Here is a 20,028-nt window from a genome sequence, read left to right on the forward strand (position 1 = left end):
GGATCAGAGTAAGCCTTCCTTCCTGGCATTTTTCCTCAGTGTTTGGTTTTTGGTGGTGTTTCGGATTTAATAAAAGTCCTCACGGTAGGAAAGCAATGTGCGAGCTGTGTTCCAGCACACAGGCATAAACTGCCAGATCAGGAGGCAGCAACAGCTTTTGTGTGATGGGAAATGCTGTGTGAGAAATGAACTCTTAGCAGAACTGACGCTGATCCTGCGGTATTGCCCAAGCTTGATGTAAGTGTCTTGAGCTGTATTTTTAGCAAAGAAACAGTGGCACAAATCAGTGGGGATATCAGTGCTGTTAACTCTGATTCCTGCCAGCCGTCATCCTGGAGCTGCTGAGACATTTGGGTCACTTCATCTTCCTCCAGCAGATTGGAACAGCCCTTCAGCTGCCCAGCACATCTTTGCTCATGGACGTGGATAATGTGTTATTATTTTCAAGAGCCTTTTCCTCTTTAGTTCTCTTACATCCTCTTGTGTTCTTTCTACTCCAGAAGCAGGAACTCTCTCTGAGAAGCTAGCATCTTGTCTGAGTCACAGTATTATAGCTGGATATGTCACCTGTACTTTATTAGGGGAAGTGTAAGAACTGTCCTTGAAATACTTGTTTTTATGAGTAGATGCAGTCTTCTAATTTAAAATGTGCTTCTCTCTGGAGTTTGATGGCTGTCATAAACAATTAAGCTTTTCTTTTATCATCTAGTGGGCTTATTCAGCATCACTTATATCTAAAACAAGCTTCCTTTTAGGTTTTAGACAGCTTTAATTATCTAGATGTGAAGAGAAAATATGGCTTGAAACTCAATGCTCCATGCTTGGCTTCTTTAGCTTTCAGTGTCTGGTTTCGAGGGAGTTGAGCAGTGTGGCTGCATTTGCCCTGACCCATAGTGTGTCTTGCAGTGCATGGAGCAGAGCAGCCAGCAGGCACTAAGCTGGTTATCCCATCCCATGTGATCTTACGTTGGGTTTTATGCAGAAGACAAGCACTTGGATTGATGGATGCATCAGTTTCTTGTTTCATAAATGAAGGTGTAAAGCTGTTGCTCCTCAGCTTTTTGAGCATTCCATGTCATGCTCCTTCCCTCCTGCCCAGGTCTGTTGCTGATCTGTTTGACCATGGTGTGAAATCTCCAACTTATGGCATTGCTGCCAAAACATCAGCTCGAGTGTGCAGAGGAAAAGAGAATGTGCTGTTGAACCATGACCTGATTTTAAAACGTTTTCCTGTGCCCACGAACACACCTTACAGTATTCACCCTATGCAGCAATTCTTTTTTTTTTTTTTTTTTTTTTCTTCCCAGGAGTCTGATAGCTTTTTGTTTGAAGCTGCTGCTGTTGTCTTTGCAAGCCAGCTGAAACTGTCTGCGTGCAGTTTCGCAAACAGGTGACGTTGGTGCTGGCAGCAGGGATAGCTGCTTCAGAAGGTGGGCTGGGTCTGCCGGGAGCCCATCTGTGCTTGGGCTTGGCTCATGGTGTGCTGGCTTAGGATGAGAAACAACAATAACCCCGGGTCACGTTCCTGAAGGATCGACAAGTTTACAGGGGCTTGATGTGCTGCACTCGGAGTATTTTTAAAGCAAGTCCTTTATAGAGAATGAAGCTGTGAGCATTGTTTTGTGAAATCCCCCGTAGCTGTGTTGCCAGCAAACAAGCAGCGTTCAAAACAGATGTGATCCTCGTTTGTTCATGTCAGAATTAGGTTGTTTTTAAGTTCTTATGTTTTTCTGCCTTTTTGTAAACACCCCACCCGTCTGTCTGCCAGGCACAGCAGCCTTGTGCTCAGTCTCTAGCCCTGACTATGAGACCTTAAATCCCCGGGGGAGCTTGTTAGCATGCAGTTCAAGGAGTCCTCTTTTATCACACCAGCGAGTTTGTTTTGAGAGGGCAGTTGAGCTAGAGAACGCTTTCCAATTTCGTTTTCATAGAGAAGTCCCAAGGAAGAAGTCTGCTAACTGGCACATGGCAAATATTAACTTTTTTGAATGGAAAAGAAATAAAAACGCTCTTAGATTTCTTTCTGAGCTGAGTTTTTGCAGTGCCTTATGGTGTGTACTGACAGTTTAATCTCAGCAGAGTTGTGGCATTAGTCTTTTGGCAATTCGTAGGGGAACACAGTCAAAGAAGTGCTCACTTCAATTGCCCTTCCCCAGTATCACAAAAAGTATTAATACTTTTATGATTCATAGTCCACAGACAACTGTAGTGGCATTTTCTTCTGGTGATTTCAGAGCTGAAAAGGTAAGTTTTCACTTTGTCTGAAGTCTGATACTCAGAAGGGCTTTGCTCTGAGCCTCCACGAGGGCTTTAGGAAGAACGCAGGTCTGTGCATCAGCTGTGACACCAAGATGATGTCTCATAGATCTGACCTGTGTGTTCTGAAGTCAGCGTCACTTGGTCAGCGGTGTCAGTGGTATTTGCTCAGTTCTTCATCCCATAAATAATTTCTTAAATCTGTACCACCTCCTTCCCATCATTCCCGAGGAGCCAAGCAGTGTGTCAGCAGCAGGGTTTGCTAACCGCTGATACGTGATTTAGCAAGTCCTGTGCTCTGAATGGTTCTAAGTGTGTAGAGAACTAAGCTGAAGTCACATTACCAGTAGAGATTGATACTCTTACAAAAGGCATCAGTATGGAAATAGGCTGCCAGATGTCTTTGTCTATCAGGAGTCTTATGGTTCTTCCCTGTTGGTCACAGCAAATGTATTCCTGCCCTTCAGACCAAACCAGAGTTAGGCTTGTAGGCAGGTGTGCATGCAGCTTATAAAGCAGCTTCAAACACACATCAGCATTTGCTTGAGCAAGGAGTAACTGCTCACTTACCTGTGGTGTAGTTAGATTTTTGAGAATGCCATGCTTTAGCAAATTGCTTCCTTGTTTTACTTGTGTGGATGCTTCCTACGTTCAAAAAAAAAAAAAAAAAAAAAAAAAGCACAGTTTTTTCTTACTGAGTAGCTGCCACTGTGGTCGCTGTATCTTGGCTTTTATTTTAGTCACCAGGTAACTGTTGCATGCTTTACAGTCTTGTGTGAAAACCTTTCAACAATTTCTCTGCTCACAGATACATTTGTACTATTTGAGCAATGACTACTGAACTACTTCACCTCTTGGAGAGCGAACAAATGTCCTTAGGAAACCAGATTTGACTTAGGACTGTCCTCAGCTAGGGCAGGGTGTCAGTACATCATTACTAAAAGTGAGACGTTGCTGTTAATCCTGCTAACTTAATTTTCTATCTGATTATAGCTTTATCTCCAGGGATGTTTTGATCCGTTCGTGTGGTTTTGGGGATGGAATGTGTAGTTAAATATCTCTTGCCATTGGTGGATGTTTTCAGTATAGGTTTTTCATATTCATTCTTATCTTATTAGGAGTACTCAGCACATAGTTTTCTCACTTACAGGCTTTACTTAATGCCACTGCTATGCATTAATAAAGGCTTAAGGCTCTGGTATTGCAGTATCAGTGCCTTTTGACATCTGATAGTTTCAAGCAAAGCTGATCACAGGTCACAGTTGTGATTACAGGAAAAACAGGGAGTTTTTTCTGATCTGCTGGAGCCTAGAGCACAGGAAGTAACATCATTGTGAATTATAAAAGATCCAAGGTCGAAAATAAACTCATTTACCATAAAAAACTTAAGTGCTTCAGCAATGCTGTTGTTGTCAACTCAACCAGATTGAAGTGTGTTCCAGAGCTGCAGGGCCAGCAGGCTGCTGTGCTCCTCTGGGGACTGCAGGACTTGCTGTAGGAGCGTGAGCCGTGCTGCAGTGCTGTCTGTGGGCACGGGCCTGAAGGCTGAGGAGGAGAGGGAAGGGCAGGAGGCCACAGCCAGCTGCTGCTCTGCCTGCCTGGGAGTGACCTGCTGCATCCCTGCAGCTGGCAAGTGGCACCAGTCCTTAATGTGGCACTTGTGTGAAACTGTACCAGGTGTACAGTTGTGTGGGTTGAGCTCTAATAAGATTCATTATAAACTTTAAAAATATATATATCTGTCAACAGAAATCAGGCTGGCAATCAAGAAACATTTTAAAAATATCTTTCCCCGTAGCTTATAATTGAATCATTCAGGAATAAATTATTAGCTTGCAAATACGCTTTGCTCTTGTCCTTCTTCCTGTGCCAACAAAGGAGCAGGTGCAAAAAAAAAAATCTTTTTTTTCCTCTGGAGCACTGCTGCAAATCAGCTGCACCATTTTGTGTTCTCATTTCAGATCGCATTAACCAGGAATAACAAACTATTGAGCGCTTCTATAGTGGTCGGAGTTACTCAAGCATTTTTCTGAGCCTCACCAACTGACTTAAAGTATTTAAATATGTTAGCATTTACATTCAGAAAACCTGAAGAGTGTGGTCCTGTTGCAGACCTGTGAAGCAGAACGTCTGTGTGATGCACATCGTTAGATAAGGACTCACGTTTAGGAGCGGTGGTGAACCAGCTTGTGATGGTTGCACCTGCAGCACGTTTCCTTCAGTTTAAACAGCTCATTTAGTGACTGTGGGAGTGGAAGCTGTTCAAAAGCTGAGGAGAGTAAGCTCACTTTCACACCTAGTTATCTCTGCATAGGTAAGGAGAGGTCTGCTCTTACACTGAGGAAACAAGGTGAGCAGAAGCAGTTGGTTCTGCTTGGTTCCTGGGGATTTTGCTTCTTTCCTTGTAATAGGCTTCAGATGCGAAACAAATTGAGTAAATGTTTTTCTCCCATTCCTAAATCATTCAAGGCAGATGTGAGTTTTGTGTGTAATGTAATCTGAAAATGTTAGTTGTGAATTTAGTAAAATTTTGATTTCCAGCCAGAGATGCAAGCCATTCAAAAAGCAGGGGGGAAGTGTGGAGCTGCTTTAATTGAAGTCAGGAGTTCATTATGCATATTAAACTGCAATGAGAGGTTACATTCTGCATTCAGTTATCTGTATCCATGTGACTTCACAGCTGCCAGCAGTGAGACTTGACCTGGATTTAGCAGAATAAACAGATTACAGATGCATAACAAGATTAAAATCAGTGACTTAAAGTAACATTTATCTATTGATTAAACTGAAGACTTCTAGAGGAGCTGGTGTGCTGTCTGTAGGAGCTTTAGTGAGTGCTCATTAAGCACAGCCTTGTGCATTGTAAAACTTGCAGGTCTATGGGCACACCTTGGATGTGGAAAAATGACTGAATGGGGCAACCAGCACTGAGCCTCGTCCTCGTGCAGTGCTGGGATGTATGTGGGCTCTGCTCGTGCCAAGGAAGTGTCAGGATTTCAGGGAATCTTTAAAAACATCTTCTTAGTGAACCCAAAACTACCAGTTATTTACGCAGCAAGCTAGAGAAAATATTTTTCCTAGTTGACATCGCTTGCAGTGTAATTATTCCTGACAACACAGCAATTTTCCTGCTGCCTAATGCAGTTTTTAGGACTGAAATTTTTCTTCTTATGCTCCAAAATGAGATGAATCTCCTTATTTTTCAATACAGCTGAAGTTTCCATTATTCTCTCTAAGGACTAGGAATTTTTCTCCTTTCTTTCTCCTGATTCACCTGCTTTGGAAGTTTGGCTGCGATCTGCAGCTGCTGCCTTTGCATTCTAAATAGTGTTTGCACCTTTCTGGTGGTGGCATGAGGAGCAGTTGGAGGCACAAAAGCCTTCTGCTGGGGGGCACCGGCTCAGTCTGCGAATGCAGCACAGTACATCAAGTTCCTGACTGCGCTGTGGGTTTGTCACAGCTTGTACCAAAGGGTTTGCTTTGCTCTTGACCCAGTCTGCCAGAGGAACTCTTAAAACTGTTCCCTGGGCAATTTCTTATGAAAAGTCTCAAGAATGTGATGGAACCCACCTGCCTGTGACAGTGAGGAAGGAGCAGGCTCTGTGCTTGATTCTCACCTGACAGCAGAGCACAGGCTGGACAAGATTCTCTGAGCTCTGGCAAAACCAGAAGGGTTTGAGCCCCAGGGATGCTCTGCCTTTTCCCAAGGAGGCTGTGGACCTGCAGTGCAGACAGCAGGTGTCTGGTGTGGCTGAGCAGCAGTGAGTGTGTCTGGCTTTGCACATCCTTCTGGAAAGGGGGACTGCTGGAGCCGTGTGTCATCCCCCAAATTCTGCAGCCTGAACTGCAAGGTGAGCATTCCTGCTCAAGAAGAGGAAAGAAGCAGGAAAACAAGGATTAAGTGAGCCATTTTGCTTTGAATTGTTCTGAAGCAGAGGGTAGGTTATCTTGTGCAGTCACTGATTACTCCATAGTCTAAACAGGGCTGCGTGTTGCAGTCGCTGGAGCAGTGCTGGGCGGTGTGTGGGGCTGGCTGGGCTCCCAGCACCCACTGACCTGAGCCCCTGGTCTGTGTGGTGCCATGTGGCTGCCTTTGTCTCTCCTGTGTCTCTTCTTTGTCTCTCCATGGGATGGCTGTGTGTGGCAGCACCCTGCAGCCTGTACTGGACCTCAGGGATGTGCGGAAGGTTTCTTGCTTTCAAACTCTGGAAATGGGATTAGGCTCCCTTGCATTATCCATTTGGATGGGCTGGAGTTCTACCTTCTGTCATTATTTTAAGCTAGTTCTGTGTTTCTACACGCTAAGCTGGCCTGCATGCAATTGTCCAGGCTTTCTCCATGGCTGCTCTTCCTGCTGTGCCTGCGATGTTAACCGCGTTTTGCACACTGGGGAGGAAATGGGTGTGAATTAGAAGTGTGGGATTAGATGGTCTACTGAGAAACATTCAGTGTTAGAGAGGACCTCAAGGAAATCCATTGGGAACCTACCTGCATCTTCTGTTCTATGTAAATCTGTCCTCTGAAGCTGGTTCTCATTTGAGTGTTCCTCAGCAACATTTACTTCTATACCCACCTCCCTCCAGAGCCTGTCTGGTATGTGAGCTAATTGGAACACAGATTGGCTTGTAATGAGCATGAGGCTTCTGAAACTAGAGAGGAAATGAAGCTTAGGCCTGTATCTGCCTTTTGTTCACTCTTGCCTTTTGGGTCTGATGCTGATGCAGAGCTGACAGAAGTGGGTAGCTGGCTGCTACAGATGGCTGGCTTTCCTCTTCTCTATCCATTTGGTCCCCTATCTTTGACTCTGAAAAGTAATCTGAACTGGTGGGAGGAGGAGGAGTTAATGCTTCTGGAAGGTAAACTGGACATGATAAGGACTAGGAGTGAAGCTGTTGTATACTATGTAACTCACATATGCTTCCAGCCTGGCTTTAGTTCTGGTATCCTGGAGTGCTCTTGAGTCCCACTGTGCTGACTGGGTGGTTTTTCTCCTCTTCTTCCCTGGCTGTATCTTTCTGCTGCACAGAGATGTGATGAGCAATGGCTTTGGAAGCTTGAGGTGAAAGCACATGTTCTGTTTTGCTGCTGCTTTCAAGAGGTACGTGCAGTCCATAGCTTTATGCATGTGGCTACAGATGCATAAACCAACAGGAAAAACATGCTGAAAACATTTCTACCCCAGTGGGGAAGGACTGTGTTAGTTTGCAAGGTACTCAAATTCTGAGTGGAGGAGGCTATGGAAAGTACTTCTACTCATAAAGTAGCATAGCCTTAAAGAATAAAGTTCGTTAGGGTGGTTCTTACCTTGTTTTCATAAGAGACCATGCTTGACATTTGTCTCCTCCATGCCAGGGGCTTTTAAAGCTCTATACTGATGCTGACAGTTTCCCCAAAGTCTTAACTTGTTTCTCTGCTTTATTCTGCTTTGTTAATGGAAACATACTAATGGCTTTCGTTCTCTGATTTATGCAATTACAGGAGAATGCTTTACATCTTGGGAATCCCTGGAAACACACGTTTCTGTTCACATTGATTCTATTTATTTATTTATTTGCTGAATGCAAATAATGGATTGGAATTTCATTGTTGCCTCTCAGTCGGGAGCCCTTCGGCGCGTGTAAGAGACAGCTATTAATTTAGCCTTTCTGTACTGATCAAACATATATTTTAATGCTTTATAAGGCTTCCCCAGCCCTGTTCTCTGTGTAGTGCCTTCTGGTGCAATTGTTCTTGCAGTGATTTTATGTGCTTGTTAGCCAGAGAGCGAGACGTACTGCAGGACAGGGGGACGTGGACGTGCCTCCTCTTTCAGAAGGAGGCCGTGGAGAAGCGCTGGCTGTTATTGGGGCTTGCTGCTGCTGCTTTTTCTGCAAAATGTTTTCAGTATGGCAGCATAAGGTCATCACAGCACGTAGCTATCTCAATTACTTCAGCATTAATTACCAATGGACTGCTGTTGCTTACCTTTTTTCTCCCCTAGGTTGATGTACTCTGGGGTTTCGGTGAGGCAGAAGGTGTTCATCTTGTTTTGCAAACTTTGTATCTCAAAAATGCGTGTGAGATCCTTGCTTTGTGTAATGAATCTTTGCTGGAGAGAAAGTGGGACTTCTCAGTCATTTCGTAATGCAAAGGACAGAGGAAGACTAGAGACATTTCTTCAGTAATTTATCTATTATTGGGTTACAAGATTAACAAAGAATGCAGCAACTTAGGGGTCTGTCTTGTGGGTAAGCCAAGTATCCAGCACAGCCCTTTTAAGGAAAAAGTTATAATATCTCCTGCCGTATGGTATCTTTTGCCTTAAGTAACTCTTGAAGTATGGAGAGGTCACTGGCTTTACCCTTTCCATCAAATTTCCAAAGTCTCTTTGCTTTAGGAGAGCAGAACTGATGCTGCGTGGTGTGGTTCTGGCCCAGCCCCGTTGTTTGCTCATCGGACTCCTTCATGGGTGGCAGAGTTTGCAGCAGTTCTTTGGGAAAAACTAAGGTCTGGGAAATAGGTTGACTCCAATCTATTCAGTGTTGATATATTCCTGCATTTCAACCTTTGGAAAAGAGGAAATGCACCATGTTGAAATCTTGCTTTATTACCGAAGCTTCTGCCTAAGGATAAACTCTTTGCTTATTCTGTTGTACTTTTCCAGGCTCCCTTCTCATGAAGCTTTCATGCTTTTCTTCCTCTATTTCTTCCCTTGCATGATTGGAAAATGAATTATGAGGATCTGAAGTTTCCTAACCGTGAGCTGCTTTGTCTGTTCTCCTTGTGCTCAGCCAAAACTGATTTAGATGCTTGGCAGCAAGGTAGAAAACTTGGGATTTGCTCTTCTTTGGGGGGAAGAGGGGGGAGGGTTGTGGGATGGGATGCAGAGGTTTGTTTCTCCAGCGTTGTTAGGGTGGCAGCCTGGCTGGGCTGCTGCCCAGGGCTGCACCTGAAGCCATAGCACAGCAATTGTACTTCATCTGAATTTGGCTTCGGGGAGGGTTGAGGATTTAGAAATAGCTTTCTGATATCTGCTTACAATTGGAACAGGCTCTCTCTGTTTGTAGTTTGATTCAAGTGCTTTAGTGTTTAAGAAAAAAACCACCACCACCATCACAACAAAGCATAACCTCAGCGAGCTGCAGTCTGTAGCAGTGTTGATAGCGGAGATGTCGTTCAACACTCGTGGTAAAGGGTTGGATGTGAAGTTGTTTCTGCAAGTTGTGCCTGTTCTGTTAAGCACAGCTCTGTGTGAAGCAGAAGGCCAGCAGTCTGCTTGGGTAGCGCTGCTGTTTCGTCTTGGCAGCAAGTCCTGCTTCCTTACTGAATGTCATGCTTAGGAAACGTTGTTTCCCCAGGTGCTATTTCTGTTAGAGTTACTCTGATCCAGGTAATGGAGACTCCAATCCCGGCCTCCCCTTTTTAATCGCTTTCATTTAGGACTTTCGCAGTCGGCTGTTAGAGAAATTGGGCAGCAGAGCAAACAGACCTGCGATAGCTTTCCAGAATAAACGTTTTATGTGTGTTCTGTAGTTGCGTAAATAGGACCATTAGGCCAGTAAGTGACTTGTCCAGTTTCACTTGGGTAGTCTGTTAGATTACGGTTTGCTTTTCCGGAGTATCATCACAACACTACTGGCTCTCTGTACAATGCCTTCTGGCTGTGCGTTTCTTGCTTCTGAGACTGCTGGGTGCACATAGATGTTGTCCCTGATACCTGGGTGCAGTTTTGTTTTCTCCCCAATAGGTTTTTCTTCTCCCTTTCTGGGCTGCAATGGCAATCCAGTTAAACAAACTCCAGAGATGTAATCAGTTACTGGAACAGCACGATCATACTGTGACTTCCTGCAGCTGCAGTATAAATACTGTAGAATTTAAATCTCCTCCACACCGGTCAGGAGCAATTCTTGTATGTGCCTTTTGCAATTGTTAAAACGTGTAAAGTCAGATAACTTGGCCAATGCCATAGCCTATCCAACAGCGAGGATCTCAGTCCCCTGTGCCTCAAGAACCAGAGCCTGACAGAGGAACCTTTACACAGATGGACTCACGGCTGCTTGTTTAGGTCACCTGCCAACCACGCTGCTATTCATGCTAAAGATCTTGGGTATTGACTGTTCCAATCTTTCTACTTGCTAATGTAATCTCTATATTGTAGAAAGTACTCCAGCACTAAATTCTTTTGATCAGATGCCTGAGGCAAAAGTGTGGTCTTTGCCAGGAATACGAAGTGTGTTTTAGACACCTTGAACTGCATTCACGTGTTTGAAGATTCACAGCTCTTCTAGGCATCGTTTCAGCCCTTGAACCTTAACGAATTTAACAGTTTTTATTCCCAGCAGATAGGAAATTAAATCCCTAATATGATTTGGCACAATAAATGGTGCCAAATGGTAAAATGTGACTAGAAAAACTTGAAAGTGAAGAGGTCTTCTTCTGATCTGAACTTTTACGGTGGCTGCTTTTGAGAAGAGCCTGTGAGGGAGGAGAAAAATCTGTGAAATTGTTTCACTGGAATCATGCAGGGTCTTTGTGCTTTGCTTTCATGTCCCAGTAGGTGAGAAGGAAATCAGCCTAAACTGTAAAGGTACTGTAGTTGTGTGGTCCAGGAGTGAGATGTTTCACTGCACGGCGAGTGCCATCGCTCAGATGACAGGACGGCTCAGGAGAAGGTTTGAACTCAACCAGTTCTTGAACCCAATCCAGTGTTACTGACTTATCTAACCCTCAGCTGCATAATTCAGCAGCGGAACTGGAGAAGCCTTTTAAGACTTTCTTCTGCTTTCTAAAAGAGAGGCTGAAAAGATGCATGCATGCAGTCACCCTGCTGGTTACACAAAACATCCTCTGTTGGGATGGGGAAGGATTTCTTGCTGTTCCTCAGGTTCAGGATGGGTAAATGCATCAGTAGTAGGAAACACACTGCACTCAAACAGACCAGTGATTCTGAAAAAGTCTTCAAAACTTGTGTGCTTCTCTTGTAAGCAGTAGCTAATATTGAGGCACTAGGCTTAGGGCAGAAATGGAACCCCTCAGCTAAACCAAAAGTGCTGTGGGAGTAACAAGTGGTTAGAAATGGTTTTTAGATGGTATTATGATGGTTTTTCTTATACTATGTCTTCTGATTTGGACATAGATTTCAGTCCCATGAATCAAGTAAATTTAAATTGCCCTTCTGGACATCAACACAGGGACATGTTGAGGTGATGCTTAGAACAGACAGAATACAGCAGCTGGGGAATTTCTAGGTTGTCTAATAAGAGAAACAATTGGGATATTGCTGGAACCAGGAAGTAAACTGCACGAAGTCCTTGTCCCTAAGACTTAGCAAGATATAGCAAAAGGGCAAAGACTTCTGGCAGAAACCTGTCTGTGTGCAGGTAAATCATTGCATTCAGGTTGTGCCTGCAAAAGCTTACGAGAATGTGAACCCAACTACAGCAAATACAGAAGGCAAATAGATTTATCTGGAATAGCTCCCGTTGGCCAGGAATTGGGGTTATCAGGTGTTAATTTGCCTGCTATTTCACTTAATTTAGGAAAAATGAGGAGAACCAGGTTGTTGCTCACATCCTTTTCTCAGTGCTTAAAAAGATGGTTATAAAGCAAAGTGAGGAATGAGAGGCAGGTGAAAGTGGGTGGTGGGAGTGGGATCCAGTGATGTCTGCATGGTCTCGTGCTGTGTGCCTGCAGTGCCCTCCCAGGTACTATTGCTAGCTGCAGAGTTGAATTAGAAAAGTTGCCACGTAAACTGAAATATTAATGTAGGGAGCAGACCTGCTCCCCTTGATGTGTAAGTAATCTTTATTGGGGGAGTGGGGAGAAGTGGGTGCTCAAAAGGATTTTGAAAGCAAATGAATTTTTCATAGGAGTTATGTGTAATTCCATATGGCTGGGCTCTGTGAGCAGGGTACTGGGGCAAGGTCTGCCTGGAAGAGAAGGCTGCAGGGGCTCTTTGCTGTCCTTCTGCTCATCATAGGAACTGCTGAGCTTTCTACAGCCCTGATCCTGAACAAAGAGTGAAACTGTGCTGTTGGAGTAGTGCTGTGCGTACAAGTATTGCAAATGAGGTTATGACTCAGCCTTTCCCTGGAGACCTCTGGGGGGGGATCAGGGCCGCAGACCAAAAGTGCTTAGTATTTCCCATCCTTAAGTCGGCTGTCCTTGTAATTAAACAGAGTCCAAAGATGAATCAACATACAAAAATGCAGAGCTGCTCGTGGCTGCTGGAGATGCAGAGGGGAAGGCAGGAATAGGACAGGACTCTGGTAAGCTGTTGGAGGCGCACCAGGCTCAGTGCTGACTGCCAGACACAGTGCCAGAGACATCAGGCTCTGTGAACAGAGGAGATGCCAAAGTCTGTTTGGGTTAACAGATACTGAAGGGAGAGCCTTAAGGAGATGGAGTCCTGCCCAGTAAGCGTAACCCCTGTCCCTGCTGCAACCTTGGTGCTGGAGACACGCTCCGTTCTGCCATCCTCTGAAAGTCACACGGGCCCATTGGGGTTTGAACTTTGCTCACAGTGGATAGTGAAGTCTGCTAATGCTTCTGGGGAAGCAGCAGCATTTATCTCCTTGTTTATCGCAATGGGGAGGAGACATACTTAAGGGAAGGCATAAAAGGCAGGAAACAAATGTATGTGTGATAGTGTCTGACCTCAGCAGCCTGAATGAGGCTGGGTCTAGGCAGCTGAGTCAGCTGAAAGCTGGGGATGTTACCGGCGGCTGAGAGGTCCTTCTAGGAATTGATCCGTAAATACGTAGATCAGAGAAAACAGGCTGTGGGCAGTAGTTATTTGTTCCTTGTTCCCGTGCCGATAAGGTTTGGTGTGAGATTCCCTATGGTGTCTTAAAGTTCCATTCCAAATTCACTTTGCTGTTGTCTGTGTGACAGTGCAGAGGATGTCGTCCTGGTGTCTGGGAGGTGGTGCAGACTGGGGGGAAATGGCCAAACTCGTTTTGTCAGCCACAAGATAACCATCAATTTGGTCTGCTAGACAACAACAGCCTGAAAAAAGGTCTCCCGAGACATGCCAAAAAAAAAAAAAGTGCTGTCCTTTTTAGCAGTCCATCTCCTGAGCTATGTTCAGCTCAATCTTCAAAAAAAAAAAAAAAAAAAAAAAAAAAAAAGTTTTGAGAGCTTTAATGCCTTCTGGTGATGCTCATATGTCAGCTCGAGATTATTTAATGAAAGCTTTTGAAGTTCAGTCTTAACCTACCTGATGGCATTACATCAGAAGGCAACACTGCTGAGTCTGAGTACCGAGCAAATCTTGCAGAGTAATTTAATTCCTAGGAGATGTGTCTGGGAAGCACTACATGGAATTTGAAGTGTTTTCACTCTGCTGAGAGGCCAAGTCCGTACCCAGTGCTGACTGTACAGACCAAAGCGCTCCTGCCAGCTTTTCCTTTCTGCTTTCCACACCCCCTCCTGTTCTCCAGGCTCTCTTCCTGTCCTTTATCCCCAGCACCCCCACCAAGGGCCTTTCTGCAGAGTATCAGCAATGAGTGGTGGAAAGCTGGGCAAAGAAATGCCACCAGGCACCGTTGGTGTAACCGCTGTGGTCTTTCACCGCTGCACCAGGCTTCTGTTGCCTGAAAATAACGAGCTGTTGTGAGCAGAGCAGGGGGCTGAGATGTTGGACTCCGGTGTTTCCGGGTTATGGCCTAGCACTACTTTTTGATAGCAAATACAAACTTCAGCTGGAAAACATCAGTCAACTGGAAGGGCGTCTGGAGATGAAGGTTGAAGACTTCCATTCTGCAGTGCTTTGCAAAAAAAAAAAAAAAACCAATAATCTCTAAAGCAAATAACACTGAACAGTTGCACATATTTTCCATCAGTTGGTTGGTAGGAAAAAAAAAAAGACTGTTGGTGTGTGCTTCCTTAAGAAGTGAGCGTGTTAAAAAATGCATATGTCTTTATATAGCATCATGATGGTTTTTTCAAGCAATTTACCTATTCATCAAGCATCAATAGATGGCTGTTTGCTTCAGCCAGTGCTTTAGGAACTGGTGAGTACAGTCTCTGTGGAATAAAACCCAGGCAAACAGCCTGAGCTCCCAGCTACTGCTGAACTGCAGAATCCAAAGTGTGAAATACGCTGCAAAAACACTTGTGCCAGCAAAATGTGTGTTGTCCTGGTGGGAAGGAGACTACCAAGGAATTGCTTCCTGACAGCTCAGAGTGGGTGTCCAGTCCTGTGGTTTGTTGGAGATGGCTGCAAAGCTCCAGCCTGCTGTGAAAGAGATTTCCCTGTTTGGGTACTTGAAAACTCTTGGGTAGATTATGTTGTAACGCCATATGTTCTACAGATTTTGTATATCAAAATACAGAAAACTCAACCTTGAGCTTCAAATGTATGTAGCGTATAAACTAAAGCATTAAAAAGTGTTGCCAAGTTCAGGAGGATCAAGGGAAGTTGCAGAAGCTGGAAGCTTCACCATCAGCATTGGTGTCCTGGTTTGTGCTGTGTGACTGTGGCTGTCTGACAGCAATACCTGAAGTTGGGGGGAACAGCTGGTTATGTCGTGTGGCAACGTGAACAAGGGAATGTCTGCACTAAAACCTGCTGAATATACTGAGGTTATAAGAGCTGATGTTGGTCAAGGAGGAAAAAAAAAATGGATTTGTGGCAAAAGACTGGAAGGCAGGAGGATGAGGCTGTTCCTGTGTGACCGTGGAATTTGCAAAGCCTTTGTCTTGCAGCTTCCTACTCTTCGTATGAGGAGGGCAGCCTTTTTAGGAGCATGTTAACACCTTTACGTTAATTAATCTTTAATCCTTACATCCAAGATCTGCGGTGGAAATGCTGGCACTGTTATCTGAAGGCAGTTGCCAAAATCAGTGCAGCTTTTTAGATATCCCAAAGAGCTGTTTAATTTTAGTTGTGTTGAGAAGTGCGTATGAAAAATAGAACGAAATGAGGAGAATCCTGTGGCCTGCAAACACTCTGTCCAACGTCATAGGAGTGACTTTGACTGGAAGCCATTGTGCCTATTGGGGGGGTTTGAAGTGTTCGATCAGCCTCAGCTCCTTCCTGATTTGCTTATAAAGAACATTTATGGACCTGAAAAGTGTTTACCTGCATAGGGGATTCTGGCAGCACCTACTCATTGCAGCTCTTGCATTGGTCTGTCTTGGGTCTGTTGCTGGAGGGAAGTAAGTGTCCTGCAGGAGGGGAGCACAGAGAGAGCATTCCTGCTCTGTTGTTCTTTCTCCCATCTTTTCCTCTTCCCTCATCGCTCCCCCTCTCCCATGCTGTGCGTCTGTCATGCCACATGGGTCTAAAAATAAGATTTTAAGGGGGAGGGCTGGGGTTTCAATGGGAGGGTTCTTTATCCGGCTAGGTACTTATGGGAGTATCATTTTGGTACCAGTAAGCCTACATTTCAGCTTCATGCTCTGTTTCTGCATCCGTTAATTATATCTGATGTGAAATACTGACAATCATACAAGCTAGGATTCCCACCTCCCATACTTAATGATGTAACAAACCGGGTTGCTTTTCCTCGGGGTCCATAAAGCATTTAAAGATCATTGAACTAAAGACTGTATAAATGCAACTGTTGCCAAGATAAATTAACTTGTCCTGCAGGAACAATGAATCCATTTAGGACCTCTGAAAACCAAGATTTTTGTTAGAAATCTGGAATCTGACAAAACAGTGGATCGGGGTGGGGGAAAATGCAGAGGTTCATGAAGGAGGCGCAGGGTTTTTTCCCCACCTTCTTTCCTTAATTTTTTTTTTTTTTTTTTTTGCCTCTCTGCTTGCAGATTCTCACAAACACAAAGATAAACACAAAGACCGAGAACACCGGCACAAAGAGCACAAGAAGGACAAGGAAAAAGACCGGGAAAAGTCCAAGCACAGTAATAGGTGAGGAAAAAAGTGACTAAGTCCTCTGAGGCTAAAACACAGTTTGTTTATGCAGCCTTAGAATTGTTGTGACGAGGATGGAATTGCTACATTTTGAATGTGGTTTATGAGTGTAGGTGATTAAAGCCTGACATGTGATTGCATGTGTTTCCGTACGGGTTTGTTTGGGCATCTTGCAGATTTTAGCCAGTACTTCTGTATGAAAGATTACTGTATTGAAAGCTTAGTGTGACTGAAGGTGTTGAAAGCTAGTTTAACCCCATCTTCATGAAGATTGATGAATATTGCTTGTAATCCTTTGTGCGTTTCCAATTGTTTGTCAGAAATTTGGAGCTCGTGAGTGTTGGTTTAAATAAACCCCATTGTTTTAGCTTGTGGAATCTGATGTGACTACTCAGCTTCCTAATAACTAGTGGTAGCTGGAAAGATGGTCCCCAGAGTGATGACATCGCCCTCGGCCTTGTCCCACAGTGGCTGAAGATGTCAGCGCTACGAGGCGGAGTTGTGGGGCAGCCTGCGTGTTTGTCAGGCATCCCAAGCTCATCCCAGCTGGGTTAGATGGTAGGTGTGCAAGGATTGCCTGCTGATTTGTCTGCTCTGAATGGTAACTCCACCCCCACTGCCTGGGGAACCTGTTGCGTGGAAGCCAGCAGCGATTCCACCCACACTGAGCATCAACATTTGTCATGGTGCTGGGGCTCTGGGGGTGGGTGCTGAGGGCCAGTCGGTGACCACGTGTAGGAGCTGAATGGCAAGAACCAGGGGATGCAGCATAGGGTGAGTGTCACACACAGCGTTACTCAGCAAAGCTTTCCTGCTTGCATCTCCTGACATACAAGTGCCACAAAATGTGCGTTGCCTATTTGCAGGTCAGTCACAGGAGGGTAAGTTTCTGTTGTGACTCTTGGTAACGGGCAGGCAGTGTTTGTGTAAGGGCCAGGCAGATGTTATTAGCTAGTGGCTGTGCAACTGTGATAACACAAACTAAAATAGAAGACTGGATTAACAATTTCTGTTAAGAAGGGTGGGAAAAATGAGTCCTTACTCAGCAGTGGGTTTTTACATTGGGGTCGTGCTTTGTTTTCTGTGACCTTTTAGAAAAATAACACAACCTTACTGTCCAAAAGACGTTTCTTCTTTTTCTTTTCGTTTCTTTTTTTTTTTTTTTCTTTTTGAAAATAAATAGTTGACAGAAAAAAAATCTAGGCAAATAATTCTCAGCATTTACTGACTTTCATGGCAAAGACTGCATGTTTTGGATGTGTTGTTTGCACTTTTCTCTGCTGACGTATCTATATTGCCTTATTTCTCATTTTTCTGATTTTTCAAGCATGCACCCAGTACTGACTTTGCCTCGCTGTTCCAAGAGTTGATTGCTTTACTTGGAAACCATTCTCTTCCAATCCTAGCAAAATACATTCTTTTGTAAGGAGTAGTGTAAGCATAGTCTTTAAATTTCCAGAACTCATTAATGATTTGGCTTTATTTGTGTGGGAGGTAGAAAGATATTTTTAACTAGAAGAAATATTTTTTACCAAGTGCGTATGATTTGTAACTCAAAGCTGCCCAGTACTAATTGTGCAAATAAGTATCAAAGCAGTGAAAAGGCTAATCTTTTGTGTAAGTTGTAGCTTTGCCATGAGATATGTAAACGTTCTTTATCTTGAAGTAATTCCTTCCTCCCTACAGTGTTGCCTTGAAATCCCTGTAAGAAAGGGAGCCCTTTTGTAGGCACTTACATAAAGCTTTCAGATATTTTCATTTGTCTATTAAGTATTGATTTGTTCTGCACTGATGTGCAGAGTTGTGCTTCAAGGCATGTTCTGGGGGGAGGATATGACATCTCTCTGCTCCTCAGCCCCCTCCACGTGGTAGGATAGCTCCCTGTGCTTCCAGATATTTTCTGTAGCATTTTACTATCGTATTTTCTGCCTTTTAAACTGACACCTCAAAGGTGAATGTATCATACTGTTCAGTCATGAGACACGCAGCCCTGAAGATGTCATTCAGGGAAGATAATGTACACAGCCATGTGTGCAGTGCTCGCTTTGGATCCCTCCTTCAGGAGTCCTCTACAGTCTGCACTGCCCCATTCGTGTTCAGTCATGCACAAGGTATGTGGCTGCTTGCTGTGTAAACCCAGCTGACTTCTAACAAACCTGTCAGAAATAACTGACTCATAATTGAAATGTAAGCACTTCTTCCCCAAATCTTTTGATTTGGCTGTCATTCATCTAATTCTATAAACACCAAGGTGTGCCTGTAAGGGATAGATTTAGGTAGCAGTTGTCTCGTGAAGGAGGTAGCCCAGCAGCTCACTGCACGCCGGTGGAGGTGGAGGGAGATTTGTGGTGAGCTGGGAATTAATTGCATGGAGCAGAGTGGTGGGAAGGTTCTGAATGCAGTGCATTCCCATGGCCTGACAGCTGCTGGGTCTTCATGTGCAGGATGAGACCCCAGGGATTGCATGGCACACTGCTGAGTGACTGGGCACAGTGGGGAAGGACTGAGGTGTGCTGAATGTGGATGGGTGTGGGAACAGAATTCCTGCCTTTGCTGAAAATGGGGAGTTTCAACCTGCTAAAACTTCTGTGGCTAAACAGAATATGAATCTGGAAGAGGGCAAAAAGCAGTGACGACCATCCTGAAAGTCCTCCTAGGCTTGCTTGTGCTATGAACTGCAGTTATGGGGCTGTCATTACAGTCACTGTACCAAACCACTTGCCTGGACACAACTGAGATGCAATGAGAAGTCTGGGTTTTAGGAAAGTATCCTGACTATGCAACTGGTGTGAAATGGTTGGGAATCGTTTGAGTGACTGCCAAGCGTCCGTGACTCTCTTACTGCTAAGCAAACAGGTTGCACTGGGCACCTTAAGTGGATTCTCAATCACTTTGCTGTTTTAATCGCTTTTAATTTCACCAGCAGCTGGAGTGGGGGTAATTTCTTTGTGGGGGAATAGCACAGAAGCAGAGCAGGTGAGCACACAGTGGTTGTTTGGCTCTGAGGCCCTGCCCTGCTGGTGAGGATCCTAATAGCTGTTTTCTTTGCAGAACCCTAGAGAATAAAGTTGCCTCTTCATAGTGAAGTTCCTCCTTTGGCAATGAAATAGCGGTTAAAAAATAACCATTACTTAATTAAAAATGAGAAATTTCCCAGTAATATGGAGCTTTCCAATGACTTTTACCTGCATGGAGATTTTTTACAGCATTTGATAAGAGCCTGATGCTAAAACTGAAAATGAATCATTCCGAAAAGTTTTAAATAAATAGAACTGCACATAAATCTTCAGAAAATCCATTCAGTACATCAAAAAGAAAAAAAAAAAAGCTGCTTTGTTATACAAGCATTCCGTATGCCTTTCAGTTCTCAAAGAGATTTAGCAGAAATCCAAGCCATTTTTCAGGAGAAACCTAGGTTGGTACCTCTGCTACGTTACACAGTGTGAAGAGTCCCCTCACTGCATTCTGAGGAGCACAGCATTGCATTGCATGTTGTACTAACCTGGAGCATGGCCTGGGTGTGCCTGGAGCAGAGCATTTTTTATCCGTCTGTCATAATTTGACAATTTCATCTGCTGCCCTGTACTTCAGGCTTCTAAAATAAAGCTTGCATCAGGAAGGCAGAAAAACTGCTATGCAGGAAAATGATTGTTTCCTGTATACAGGCTTTGAAGGAAGGACCTAAACTGCCAAGACAAAGTCTCAGAAATATCTAAAATAGATAATCTTGATTTCATGTGGCAGAAATGTGTGGACTGGTATGTGGAACTTCTTAATTTTGCTTCTTGCTTTCCTCCTCTCCCACTCACAAGATGACAGTTCTGTGTGTTAACTACTCATTTGCAGCTGTAGTAAATGGGGAGAGAACATTCATATGGCACAGCTCTTCTTGGTCACCCCTCAAAGAAAGA

The 20,028-nt window shown here is 44.2% G+C and overlaps 1 protein-coding gene across 3 annotated transcripts in view; it reads left to right on the forward strand.

Moving 5' to 3' along the window:
- TOP1 (DNA topoisomerase I) overlaps positions 1 to 20,028 on the forward strand; it is a 62,439-nt gene that overhangs the window by 11,406 nt on the left and 31,005 nt on the right. For 2 of the 3 annotated variants that reach the window (XR_014887787.1, XM_085241832.1), the window contains exon 3: positions 16,012 to 16,114. Coding sequence is in view for 2 of the 3 variants with exons in the window: in XM_085241832.1 (XP_085097958.1) it covers positions 16,012 to 16,114 (103 nt within the window). In the remaining variant the exon portion in view is untranslated. Of the gene's footprint in view, positions 1 to 16,011; positions 16,115 to 16,748; positions 16,892 to 20,028 lie in introns of those variants that run through there. The other variant, XM_010722322.4, reaches the window with a different exon arrangement.

This window comes from Meleagris gallopavo, chromosome 22 (genome assembly GCF_905368555.1).
Source record: "Meleagris gallopavo chromosome 22, MGAL_WU_HG_1.1, whole genome shotgun sequence".
NCBI lineage: Eukaryota > Metazoa > Chordata > Aves > Galliformes > Phasianidae > Meleagris > Meleagris gallopavo.